We start from the raw sequence: 14,734 nt of genomic DNA, 5'->3' as shown, positions 1-14,734 counted from the left end.
CACGACGGTTTGAGTTCTGGATAATACTGCGCATCAAAGCCAAACATTCCTTGCATCTTTCTGCAATGAGGCTGCACAAGGCACCTTTTGCTAGAAATACATACTGTTGCACAGGACCAGAACATAATAATACATTCATGTAGACTACCGGGACAAAGAATATGACTTAAATAAAACTGTTGCCAAGATGAATGTAAAGCCAGGAGCCAAAGGAGCTGAGAGAATAACTACCAATAAAAATAGCTTTCAGAGATTAAAAATGGAAGAACAAGGTTTATTTTTACTTCTTTAAGAGTTAACTATTTCAAGCAGGTATGCTAAGAAGCATTGCGTGGTCCCACAGTACAGATACGTCAATCAGCTTCCTGGCAACAACTAAGTGTGAGATTTTATTCAGCAAATTTCTAAAAGGTCTTCAATTTATTTTAGGAGGCTCCTGTTAGAAGAAAAAAAGTAATCTGTATTCATTCAGCAAGAATGAAATAGCATAGTTACCAAATACGAGCACTTCAATTACAGTTAAATTGGTCAGCATTTCAATAATTTGATGCTACATAACAATTACTAAGTCAGTCCTGACTCTACCTTTATTTAGAGTTTATGTAGATTTCTTTTGCAGTGTCTGTTGTAACAATAATGAAACTTTCAAAATATTTTTTTTCCATTTCCATAAATAATCTCTAACCAACGCACAAAATGGTTTTGTCTGAAAAGTTAGATTTACATCTATACTCTGTCTGCTTTGCTACTCCATAGGCCTGAAGAAAGAAAGAGAAAATATGATTGCATTAGGATACTCTGAAGGTTATCAAACTTGTTGGGCAAAAGATTGGAACTAGTTCTAAGGGAAGGATTTCTCTTCAAAAGAAATCCTAACCTTAAACCTTCTTCTTCTTAAGTTAGTAAGAAGTTTTGTAACAATGATCACAGCATTACTGATTTTTTTTGAGAAAGAAGACAAAAATAAGTGATTGGACTAATAGCTAAGTGTTTAAATCAAAAGCCATGCTTTGAACTTCTCAAGAATAAAAACAGTGGTGAATTCTCTTTCCCAGTGACTATGACCACTTCAGGCCATGGACAGATAGCTTAAGAACCTCAAATAATTTATTTTTTTTAAAAAAAGGAAATACTACCTAAACTTGACCTACTTAACCTCATGATGGAATAAGTGGCAGGTTAACTGTAGCCATATCCACATTTGGAGGCAAATGTCAGTGTGCTTCACAGACACAGGAGAAAGAATTCTTAACTATGGCTGAAGCTGGAATACTGATGACCAACTGTGACTTTATACCAAAGGGGATTTGAAAATCACAAAAGTTTGCTGAACCAGACTTCTGTCCCACCAGCTTCTTTCTATATACATCTATGCGAAAAAACAGTATCACTGAAATTAAATAGTGTGTATCAGCTATTAGGCTAGACACCTCTTGAATGAACCACAGTCTGTAAATTATTGACATAAAATCGGCTTCCCAGGAGAAACAGGGAGGGCCAGCATGTCATTGTTAACTTTTGGCACAGGAAGTATATTTAAGCTTCATTTTCTATCATGTCCTGAATGACATAACTTGAAATAATGCCCCAGTTCAGCAAACCTCTTGTAAGGAATACTGTCACACATATCTGATTGGTTTTGGCTCTTTGCAAAACTCATTAAGGATTCAGAAGTGCCTGTCATAATCTATACTGGGTTTGGTTTTACAGTCTTAAATATAAAGAAAAAATGTTTTGAGCCCATGAACAAAAAATACATGCATACCGACTAAAGAACAGTATCAGCACAGGTATATAGGAAGAGACTGCAACTTTAACCTGCACTTTCTCCTCTTTTTAAGTGTAAAAATTCTCCTGCGATTTTCAGAAAATGTGTTAGTGCATGCTGCATCAATTATGTCAATTATGGAAAACAGTATCTATTGTTAGAAACAGGTTTGTTTTTAAATTTAGTAAGGAAATGACCACTCTACATCTGACACTCATCAAACTGAGCTATTTTTGTTCTAACAATGAACAGAGAAATGCCACATGTGAATAAATTCTGAATGCTTTGAAAAAATATGGCAGCAATAAAAACCAAGAGGTGTACTGCCTTGGAGGTCTGGACATTGAAGCACAACACACACGCACGGGGAGACTGGGAGTTCTTTATAACACAAAAGCACATCCTATAGCAATTCTTTTTCAAAGGTCACCTGGAAGTTTCTTGACTTGATTCAGAAATGTTCACCATATATTTTTTTGTGCAAGTAAAGAAATTCTCATTTTCTTAAAACATGTATTGCACAAAATCACCGAAGAGTATAAACTCAAAAGTCATCACTCAGAAATTTCCAAAACACTCCTTTTGTATGCATTTATGTATATACATACTTTCATTTATATACATATATATACTGATCATTGCTCCTGTAATGTGCATAAGCAAGGAATTACAGCTCTAAATTAATAATTTTCTTGGTATTTGAAAAAAGTATTTTATAATTTTTAAGAGACTATTTTATTTTAGAAATAAAAATTGTTGGAATTCTTTCCCTTTTGAGATCTGAATAATTTTAGGAACAAAAATCTAACTTTCTATCCAAGTTAATTTTGAATATAATATCTTGTCCCATTCACATTTAAAATTTGCACTATCATCAGTGCATAATACACCGTCTCCTCATTTTTAACGGTATAAACAACACTGTTGTATCCCACAGACTTTTTAAGTGTCTTTTTGAAATAAATACATGAAAAAATATGACCTTTAACAAATGAAAAGAAGTCCTCTGTAAGCCTCTCAAAGTGTGCTGATACAAGGTCAGCGTTTTCAAAACCAAAAAACGTGTTAAAACCTAATGTTTCTGAAGCAGAAATACAGTCTGTCTACTGATCAAATGCAGAATTTCCAGTGACGAGCATGGTACGTTTAGAGTCTCCTTCTCCCTTGTATTTCAATTTTTCAGGTCTTGCTCATCTGAAAAAAAGGCCCAAACCATCTGTGCTTGAAAAATAATGTTCCACATAAAAAGTAGTTAATGTGTCCATTTTTAGATTTAGTGAACTATCAGTCCTCATACCACACAGGACTTAACAAAACCAAAGAAACATGGGTATATGGTTGCTTCTATAAATAAACAAACAGGAGAAGCAAGTTAGGGATAAGCACACCTACAACTGAAAGATTCAAGCAGATATAAACAAGTGATGAATAAACACAGGCTGGAAATTAGAAGACCCTCATTTTAGAAGACCCTCATTTACTACATTGACTAAAAAAGATTTTGAAACTGCCTTCTAATAGAAGCTATAAATACATAAGATCTGACATTTTATGTGGTGTTTGGTAAGTTTATAAATGGTTTGAAGAATATGCCTGCCAGCTATTCCAGAGCACTGTATGTGACCAAGATTTCCCTGTTTGGTTCTATATTCCTGTTTGAACCCAAATATTTCAACAAACATCTGCATTTCCATAAGAAAAGAGCCAGTACTGCTTAAAAGCAAGTCATCTGTTTGTCAGTGGCTTTGACAACCACCAGTTTTCATGTTTTAAAATATGCTATGCTCAGTCTATACATGTACAAAGCCTTGCATATGTTTGTTAGTTAAAAACATTGGTAAAGCTGGTTTAGAAGCATGATTTACTCTTTTTACAAAAAGGTCTCTCTTCTGGTAGTTTAGCATAGGAAAACACAGTAATATTCCTCTTACTTCTGAAACTCATTTATTAAAAAGCTGAGTGGGTATGTTCCATCCATATTTTCAAACATTATTCCTCCCATCTTGACACTGATTTCTCTTCTACATGTTATGTATCTTCTAAGGACAGTGCTAAATCTTTATAAACTAAAAAACATCAACATCAAAATATGACCTGACCAGTTAAGCCATATAGACCAAACACGTAAAGAATACAGATATAAAATCAAAGTATTAATATTTCACAGGAAAAATAAAGATAATTTGTAAAGAAGGAATTAGCACAAGCCTTGAGTAAGATATACTTTGTTCTTTACTGGATGATTTTTTTATCCCAAAGGCAACAAAATAAAAACTTGTATTTTGTATAACAGCTTTTCATATTAACTAATTAATAGAAATTCATCTTGTCTCATACATCTAGAAAGTGATACTTCAGCCCTACCTATATTCATAAAATTAACTATGCCTTCAGTAAAAAATTAAATTGACTATTTTGGCACAAAAGCTTTTCCCTAGAACAAGATGAAACCTGTAAAAATATTTCTCAGCAATGTGGATTTAGTCATCAAAATGAAGAAATGTCTTAGGAATACTATGTTCTTTATGTCATGTATATTGATAAAGGCTAAGTCTTAATAGGGCTCAAATGTTCCTTAGGCTACTTACAGATCAAGCATGGTGAATTTTTTTTTCAGTTTTACTGGTTCACAGTATAGGGAATTTTACTGTTTGTTATTATTTCCTACATGAAAAAAATCTAAACCAAGCGAAATACATACACACACAAAAATCAACCCTATAGATGAAAGAAATAGTTATCTGGCTTAAATCCCAAAAGCTACAGCCTTATTTTTCCTTCAGATGCCACCTGAATGCCCACCTAGGTTATGACTACTGCAAAACTCAGCTTAGTGTTCACAAGCAGGCAGCTCTCAAGATGCCACTTTTCAGTGCATTCCTATTTTTTCTTCTCTTTTCTTCCCCATTTTTAATACCAATTAAAAGGTTGAAGGCTACAATTCTTCTAATGAACAAAGCAGTACCAACTATTCCTCTGCAAATTTGCCATCCAACCAACTTCCCCACTTTGTTTTATCTCTCTCTTCATACTATTCACCACAAGGATTATCTCTTCGATTTGTGGTCAGAAATATGGAGTGTAAAAGCAATTTGGGTCTTTAATGCCAACATACATACACATACATGCATTCCTCCGGCTTCTTCTGAAGATGGCTTGTAGTTTTAAAGTTTTGATATGCAGAATCACAATCCTGACCATTTCTAACTACAGCAGCTTTTGGCACCACTCTCCTAGTTAGGCAAAAGGCAGTGCTTAATTGTAAGTCTCTGTTAACTCTCCTTTTTAGTACTTCAGCTCATTCGCATGAACTATGTTTAGCACAAAAGCCTTTCCTTGGAACAAAATGAAACTTACAAAAATTATCAGTTTCCATTTGCTCAGTTTCCAAAATGATCAGGCTTAAAAGTTTTATCAGTCTCCATGACGTAAGGCCAGTGTTATATTTTACTTCTTTCAAGTTCTTTTCAATATTTAAACATAATTTTAAGAAAAACTATTTATCTCGAAAGGTTTTCTTAATGCTCGTTAAATGAGTGAAAAAGTACATGAAAAAAACAACATTTCACATTTCAGCTGAGGTCACTGTAGTAAAATTAATGATTTATTCTGGAAACTATATAAATTTAAAATATAGAACAGAAAAGGCCAGGGAAGGAACTCTTCCAGAATTAGTAGTCTAGGTGCCAGTAAATATACAGACTTAAAACAGTTAAATTCAGCAGTGGGATTTGGGGAGGCAATGTAGTGAAGGACAAGTGAACAGCATGTAATATTGGCTGAATAATTATGCTTTTCCCAGTGTCAGTCATAGGACTTTCCTAAGCCTGGTTAAGTACTAGGAATGTTCACTCTTTCTGGCTGTCGTCTTTTCCAACTCAGATCTTGTCTTGATAGTTAAATTGCAGAGACGCAATCAAATACAAATTATGTAGACCGCCACTTTAGCACAAACAGGCATTATCATAACATTCAAAATCTTGAAAGAAGTGAAGATACTGTTTAGCAAGAATGCACCAAAGCACTCTAGCAGGCAAGCAAAAAGAAGCCTCACATAGTGCTTAAAATTAAGAGAAATGTATCAACAACTGGCTGTTCATCTCTATTAAAAGGCAGCTGCCTGCTTCATTTTGTTTTGATCATTGCACTGCAATTGTGGAATTTCTTGCTGAATTGCAAGTTCTGATTAGAGCCACAAGATGAACATCTGAGATAGAGAGGCCTTATTTCTGTGCCACTGCCTGAGAGGTGATGGCTTAAGAATCAAAGGTACCACACACTGCCAAAGATTAAACAATTGAAAACTTGACTGAAACTAAATTTATTCATTAAAGTGTATAGAACACCTAGGAAACACAGATGGTAAAAAAGCAAGAGATTCCAGAAATATATGTAAGGCAGCATAATGCAGTTTGAAGATGTGACAACAGATATTTAAAGCCTGAAAATACTCTCTGAGGGAATGAAAATTAAATGCGTAATTTAAAGAGCAAAACCAGTTCCCTCCCTAAAAATGGAGAAAAAACATCTTGTAGCATCTACAATTGAAATGCTGAACAAAGATTGGCCAAGGATCTGCATGGGTGGCTGCCCACTATCACAGCTTCCACAACTTCCATCAGCCTCCCCATCCCAGGTGAGCTGGAATAGAACGGATGCCCTTCTCTCTCTACCACCAGAGAGAAAATATTCATCCTCTGGCCTCACAGCCTCTTCATGCCATTACCCAGCTTGGCCTCTACAAGCACAGCTAATTTATTGCTTCCTGAGTTCTCCTTTTTCTTTTTTCTCTTTTTTTTTCTTTTTTCATCTTCAGCCTCCTTAGAAAGAATGTAGGTTTACGATGTACAAAAGCAACGAACGTCCTTCTCCCACACTGCTATAAAAGGCATGGCATAAACTTAATAATAAAAAAGGGATAAAAATGAAGTTTTAAGACAAAAAGGCATAGGTATTTAAAAGGCATAAACAACCCTAAGATTCTAACCATAAAAACTTTTATTCTCTTTAACTCTCCTTGCTTTCTCCTGTTTGTATCTTCCTAATTGCATCTGAGATTTTTTCATGACAGTAAGTTTTTTAAGAGCAACTGAAATACTGAAAAATAACCTTCATTTGAAAAGTTTTGGTACTATGGTATGTTGCTTCCTTTTACTTTACCCTTCATAATCCTTTAAATGCAAATAGCAATATGCATTGTGCTTTTTTATAATTTTCATATTGGCAGTCACTGCACAAGTCAAATGCATTATGGGCTTCTCCAAAAATATTAATATTGAAATTGTCATGCCACAGATAACAGAACGCTGTATCTGTTTTGATTTGAAACGTCAAATAACATACCATAAATATGACTGCAAAATTAATAAAAATACACTGGGACATGGACTGAGTTGTTGGTTTATAAGACAAAGTCAGGAATGTCTTATACTTTGGAATATACTGGAAATAGTATTTGGTCCTAAAAATTAGTTATCATTCAATTTTCGTCATCTATACCGAAAGTGTAAGTATTATTGCATTTGTTGCGTACACTCTGGGTTACCAGCTGAGCATGTATATAGAGAATGTCCAAATGGAAGGTTACAAGGTTACAAGCAAACAAATGAACACATACACGAAAATAATCCTCTTAATCATTTGTATTTGTTGAAAATCACTCAAAGCTTAAAATGACCCTCAGCACTGCGGGAAACAAACTCAGGGACATTCATGTGATTGCTGAGTATTACTGGACAGCCCATAATGCAACATTTGGGATAGTGCCATGTTCAGTCCTTATGGGGTCTGACGAAAAAGAAATGCAGTGGAGGCTGCCTAAGTGGAAATTTAACACAGCTATGTAGATCTTCTACAAAAATTATTTTTCAGTGGTAGTAAAAACATTAACTTTATACCTGATGTTGCACACGTGTTTTTCTTCTCTGAAAAGAATGAGGGTCACCAACTTGCCCTATGACATGAAATGCTACCTAGGAGCTAAATTTACAGTACAATACTGTAAACTTTTATTCAACTAAGGATTTTTTTTTAGTAAACCCTTCATATACATAAGACTCAAGCTGCATTAAAATAAAGGCTCCTACTTAAAACTCAGTTCCACAGCCATCCTAAAATTGGCGTACTAGGGATACTTTCTACATCATTCCTTAAATTCCTGTAAAGACCTCTCCCAGTTACAGCCACAGCTTCTGCTTAAAACTCCAACAAGGTCTCTTTCTTTGCATGTTACATTTATAAATATAGACCTTTCACTTGGCGAAATGAACACAAACAGCAAACCCAAACAAATAAACAACAGTGAATGGATTAGTTTTCTGAAAACATTGTATATTCCTTTCCTCCTCTCTCCTCTCCAAGTTCACTAAAAAATTTAAGTTGTGGAATGCACTTGCAATGCAAATTTCTCTAACTCCTCACCCACCAAGGTTCAAGGATGAGTACTCGCTAGACTTACAAAACCCAGTAAATAGTTTGTTTTTCTAAATTAGAACACAGCTATTAGAAAAATATACTACAGACTTCCTGTGTTGATTGCTCATTTATTTGAAGGGGCACTATTAAATAAAGTAACTTTGCAAAGGTACCTGATTTCTAGTATATAAGAAAAATATTTCTGTTAATCCACTGCCTGAATATATTTACAGAGGCACACAGGTCACAGCCACAAATACTGAAAAAGGATAGGTTCAAGCAAACCCTTATTAAAATATGGTTTTAGACCAAGTTATAGAACAAATATAAGGGGGAAAACCCAGTGAGTTTCTGAGAAGCCATACATGTAGTATAATACGATGTAAACTCCTTTTCGTGATTCACTGTCAAATACACGCATAGGAGGAAGGCTGAAGAATTACCACCACTTCATTTCTCTTACCTTCCTATAGAGACCACCTGTTTTATCACAGTATCACTCTCATTCTGTTTTCTACAACAATTACATAGTTTAATACCCACGAGGGTTTTCTGTCTGTCATGCCACAGTACTGTGATTTCTGTTGTTATTTTGAAGTAGAACACTGTCTGGTGCTATTGTTCGATGTTTTAGTATACCCTTCATAGCACAGAGATGATTGTAAACAAAACCACAAATAAAGACCTGTGCTCATCAAAGTAGGAGTGAGAATTACGTGTGTGCTCTGCAAATTTCTTTCATTCTATAAGCAGTAACAAATCTAGAAAGTACCTATAAAGGCTGACATCAGCTGTATTCTTGTCTCATCATTAGTAGCAGGATGGCCATCAAGCACTGACCAGTCAGGTCTTCATGATTCACTCTGCTACTTCCCAAAGATATTTCTGAGTAACATTGAGTTCCAGGCAGTTTAATTTCAAACTAGTGTGAGTGTATCTTTCCTTTTACAAGTACTGTATAATTTCAAAAACAAAAATATGTAAAAAATAACCATGGGATTGTTACAAATTAAACCAACGTACAAATAAAGACAAGTAAGATTTTAGTGCTCATTTTGAAAATTGGTGGGTTTGAATTGTGCAAGATTGATAAATTTGCAGATGAATAAGGTCTAATTTTGCTGAGCTCTGACCAGTCCTTTGATGCATGTCCCAAATGAATTTGGTTTATGAATGAAGTTTCATTTTAATATGAGTCATTATGGTAAGTCAAAATGGCAAAGTGAGGAAAAGGATCATTTTTCACCAAGTCCACTAATGCTCTGCTCTGCAGAGTAATGTATTGAATTATCCCAACTGAATGCTTGTTGGACCCATGGTCTTCGACTGAAAATCTCTCTTGCATTTCCATCTCCTGTAAGCTCTTCACTTGAGATTTTGAGAAAGTGAAGGCAAATTAAAACAAGGGGCAGTAACACAACAAGTTCTTAGGATTTCTTAATCTATTTTGGAGTCATGTTTGTCACAGATGAGAGAGAACAAGTAATTTTCTTTCTAATGCTTTGTTTCAGGCACAGTGCTGAAGATTTGTGATCCCTCTTATTCTGTTTTGTTTTTTAAATGCCAACTTCTGAAATTATATAATTATGCATTCTTTTCTATTAATTTAACAGGATATTTCTAGCAGTTAAGAGCCTATATATGCAAATTGTAAAGGAACAACATGAAATGTTAAGTAGAAAGCATTCAAACTTCTAATTTATTTTTTTTAACTCAGTTTTGTGAAGTTCTGTTCATGAATCTTAACTTTTTGGTTGACAAAACTGTAATGAGAAGCAGCTGCATAAAATATGGTAGTTAATGGCTGCTGGAAAGTCCCTAGAAAAGTAATTTCCAGTCTTTAGCCACCTGACTTCCATCCAGCTGGGGTGAAGAGACAGAAGAGATCTATGACATCTGACAGCCCTGTTGGGAGGCTGATGAACTTTAAGTAGGTCCCCTCCAACCCTAACCATTCTAGGATTCTATGGCTGCATAAGCATCCAGTAATTGTTGAATAAATTCACAAGAGGCAAGCATTAACATAAAAGCATCATCACTCTTAACATACTATTAAATGATCTGAATTTTATTTTTCTTTTGGAAGGGAGCAATGGATGGAAAATTTAACTCTAGGAAAAACAGAGTCATTTTGACAAAATTACTTTTTAACTAAAATGTACTGAAGTGAGTATTAATGATGACATAGTTTCAATGATTCTCTAAAATGTTTTGTCCCTTGTACTCTTTTAATTGACTTGTTCTGTCAAAATTTTACCAGTAAATACAATGGTGGGGCTTTTAAATCCAAATATGGGCACAATGATGGTTGATTGTTGGGATACATATTTGAACATGCCAAATGAAGCGTTTCTCTACTGCAAAGAATATAAAGTATATATTTAAACAGTGTTTTTTAAATTAAATTATATATATTTTGAACTTTTTGGGTCCCCAGACTCAGACGACGAGCCATAGTTGGAGATGTCTTATAATAGGAAAAGTAAATCTGGTAAATTATATGATTCCATAAGGAATACTGGGGAAAATAATACTTTTGGATTTTCTCCCCAGTGCTTTCTGTGTCTTAAATCAGTTCTTAAATACTTACGAAAATGTGTTAAGTATCAACTTCAATCTTGTAAAAATGATTATTGGATACATATTCTTCTCTGCAGGAGAGTTGCCAGTGTGTTCTTATTTGAAAATGAACATTTCTTGCTGGCAAATCTAATGTGTGAAATTCTTCCACAGCATTAAAACATACCTGTTTTCCATATATTCTGGTTTAAAAAGCTTTTTTTTTCCTTCCCAAAAAAATTACAGTACTTGTAATCTCAAACCATGGAATGTGATCAGCCCCCACCATCAAATAAAATCATTTATACAGCATTGAAATTCATACCATGAGACCTACCTTTTCTGCTAACAATTCTCTGATCTTGCTTGCCTGGAGACGAAATTTCATTAACTGTGACTCCAGAGTTAAACACCTTTCTTTCCAGTTTACAGTACCTTCTGGCTCTGAAAGTTCAGCCATATTTATGCTGGAAAAAGAAAGGGAAAAAATCCCCATGTCAAATTGAGTCTGTATTTAATGTCTGACTTTTTTTTTAATATATATCCTAACTTATTTCATGTAAATGTCAAGAATGCCCCCAAATTTTGTAGGTATGCATTTTCATAAGGCTGAGTAAAAAGTACATTACTCTACAAAGGCCCTTATCATAACTGGGAGATTTCTGAAATCTGTGTTCATAATATTTAGGTTTACCATAATTTAATTTATTCAATTATTTTGGGGCTGCAGTATGTCTTCCTTGACAAGCAGAGACACATCACACGTTTTAATCTTCAGTTACTGTATACATCCCTTCTTAGGATGAAGAAGCTTGTAGATAACTGAGCTTTTGCTAAGAAAATGCCTTATATAGGTGTAATTACCTGTGAGTTAGTAGCACTTTTTTTTTTACACAAGTTTATTGTTTGGCAGAAGACTCTAAAAAGTGTTTTAAAACCCTTATATTTAATCTAGTTGCCTTTAAAATGTTTTATAAAGAGTTGTAAGGCAGGGTTATGGTTCCAAATGTAAAGGTAGGTGAGCAAACAGTCCCTAATGGATCCCCCACATGAAAAACAATCCCTTGGCACTAGCTGTTGCAGATCTCAGGACAACCTCGTACATGCATGTTTTGGGTTCAAATCTGCTTTTATCTACATTCAACTGCTCATGCCTTCTGGAAATTAATCTTGGTGCCCTTTCAGACAAGCGCTGCTGGGAAAAATTATTCAGGATGAGAGCTGGCTCATCATGGTTTGAGTCTGAGAAGCCAAGAAAATCATCTGTGTGTAAGCAGAAGGACTGGGCTCAGTTGTATTCCAACTATTCGTAGACAACTTAATAAAGAGTAAGTGGATGGCTGAATGTAACCATTCAGTCCAAGGCGTTCCCTTGCAAGCAAAGGCCTTGGCCTTTGCTGGGCTCTGAATACCTAGGTCTGGCTTTGAAAATAAAACTTGAATACTCCCTAAGTATTCAATTTATCTCCAAAATAACAGACAGACGTAAAAACAACATTCAGTGGAAGGCAGCTGAACATCACAACAAACAAAAAATTGCCAGTCATAAGGTTATGCTGCATGTTTGCCATCTATGTCATAGACAGGGAGACACTGACAAGGGAAGGCAAGCAGCCACCTTTGAAAAATTGAAAAATGTGATGAAAGAGGCTGGCACAGGAAGATCATGCACAAAATGGAGCTCTATACTGAAAGTCCTGACACAGCTAGCACAGATTAATAAATGCCATCTTTGAGAGCCCCATCCCCATGACTACTCCAATTCTTCAGTAGCCTAGGTTCAAGCACTCCCCTTCCTCCCAGTGTTGGAGGAGGCAGCCCCAGTTCCCCTCTTTCCCCAAGGAGGTGGAACACCTCAGCGGCAGGCAAAGGATCTATAGACTTATCTTTTCCATTGCTCCTGACACCCATAAGAATAAAGGGAAAAGCAAAGCACTGCAAGACAGACCGAAGCCATAAGTAGGATGCCAAAAATTCCTTCACTTTTCTTTGATAAATTAATATATTATAGTTCTCTTCTAAATTTTTCATGTCTCAGATTACTCTCAAGTTCATCATAGCTGAACAGGTGAAAAACTCTTATCTCAAAACTTTCTTTCCTTTCACCGACTCTTAATTTTCTTGTTTCTTTCATTCTGTATCTCAAGTTAGAAGGAAAACGAGGAAAGAACAAATGATTAAGGTTTGTCAGCTTTTCACCACAATCACTTGCCGGAAGGTAACCGCTTTATTCCTGACTCTCTCGCAGGCTATGATTCAAGCTGTTAAGCCTGAGGTTACAACTATCCCTATTCAGGAATCCCTTGCTCAGGAATCCCCATGGAATAGCTGGGATTTAAGCACATTATTAAAATAGTTTCCAAAGCCCATCCTACAACACCCGAATTCTAACCTTTAAGCACCGATGCATTTCAGCTGCAACCCTTCTAAGTATGACTCTCTCGCAGGCTATGATTCAAGCTGTTAAGCCTGAGGTTACAACTATCCCTATTCAGGAATCCCTTGCTCAGGAATCCCCATGGAATAGCTGGGATTTAAGCACATTATTAAAATAGTTTCCAAAGCCCATCCTACAACACCCGAATTCTAAGCACCGATGCATTTCAACTGCAACCGTTCTAAGTATCTGGTGTCTTCTCATTCCCCCATCCCTTATTTTAAGCTTGGCACAAGACTCCCTGGATTGCCAGGGAAGCAGGGTGCTCACCAGTGTCCTACCCCTAGTCCTTACTCCTCCCTCCTTGCAGAGTCCCGGCACTCAAGGGGGGGAAGGTGGCACTTCCCAGCAGCAGCCTCTCCTACTTTACAGAGGAAGCAGAAGCTTCAGCTGCAGATTGATTTGGACAGACAGCCTGGATTCTGCTCTCCAAAGTAAGGAGGAATGGCAAAGTTCATACAAACTGCCTAGTCAGCATTTTTGATGTTTTTGCGTTCTGATTAATTACATCTATGTCCAACAGAGATGAACTTGGCCAGCATTTGGTTAGCAATAGGATATTTCAGTGTTTGTGTCAGTGAAAACACAAATGGATCAAGTAGGGATTTAGGGAAAGGATTTTTGCTTTTTGGTAGGGTGCAATATTACAGGGTGGGGTTAAAAATGTTTGTCTTTCAACAGACACAACATTTGAGTAGATGGATTTCTGGCAGCGAACAATGCGTCCAGCCAAGTAGTTTCTCAATGTCCAAGCTAATTAATAGTCCACTGTATAAACATTTCAGATAAAAAGTTTGAAAATAACTCTTTTTACTGTGGGTTGTTTGTTGGAGATTATAATAATTTACTTCATATTTTCCTACAAGCCAATGGGTTCTGGAAATATTTACAGGCACATAATACACTGTTTACAATTGCGGAATGAATGATCTTACTTTGAATCAATGACTTCCTGTTTCTTGTTTGATTCCCCAAGGGAGGAAAAAAATGAGTTCATCTCTCTTGGCTTAATAGAGTACTCTGAATCAGCACTCCAACCTACACAGAGGCCGCCCCTTCTTCCTGCTTCAGTTCCCACCACAAAGCCCTCCGCTCTCCCCAAGCCTTTCAAAATTAAAGCGTTCAAGAAGTAAACCTAAAAAGCACACATTAAAGCGGGAAGTTCTAATTATGCCATCAAAAATTAATTGAGACAAGTTTGACAAGTCTGGAAAGATTAAATTCGTCTTTTCCATTTTTTAAGTTTAGAAACCTCTTCATAGGCTTCAAGAAGTCAGAATGTCACATTCTCCCCAAAGGGATTGATATAATTTCCTTTTCTTTGCTGTCTGCTTGGAAATTATCAGAATACATTTTAGGGGGAAGGAGGGAACAATATTCTAACTTTTTGAAGCACTTTAAAAAATTTCCGTATTCCTTATCACCCTGTCAGTTTTTAACAAAATGCTGTGTTTAATTAAACACTTCATGTTCTGTCCATATATTCTGTATGTCCTTTCTCTGCTGGAGAAAGCTTGAGTCCACTTCCGTAGGAGTGGGTTTGTGTGGTTCATGGT

The 14,734-nt window shown here is 35.8% G+C and overlaps 1 protein-coding gene across 1 annotated transcript in view; it reads right to left on the bottom strand.

The window, feature by feature from the left end:
- PLEKHH2 (pleckstrin homology domain containing, family H (with MyTH4 domain) member 2) overlaps positions 1-11,201 on the bottom strand; it is a 48,209-nt gene extending 37,008 nt beyond the window's left edge. The window contains exon 1 of the mRNA XM_010019241.1: positions 11,079-11,201. Within this exon, the coding sequence (XP_010017543.1) occupies positions 11,079-11,201 (123 nt within the window). The remainder of the gene's footprint in view (positions 1-11,078) is intronic.
- Positions 11,202-14,734: the final 3,533 nt, after the last annotated feature.

The sequence above is a fragment of the Nestor notabilis genome, unplaced genomic scaffold (assembly GCF_000696875.1).
Source record: "Nestor notabilis isolate BGI_N333 unplaced genomic scaffold, ASM69687v1 scaffold28827, whole genome shotgun sequence".
Taxonomy (NCBI): domain Eukaryota; kingdom Metazoa; phylum Chordata; class Aves; order Psittaciformes; family Psittacidae; genus Nestor; species Nestor notabilis.
The sequence above is the reverse complement of the archived record's forward strand: the minus strand, read 5'-3'. Positions and strand labels throughout refer to the sequence as shown.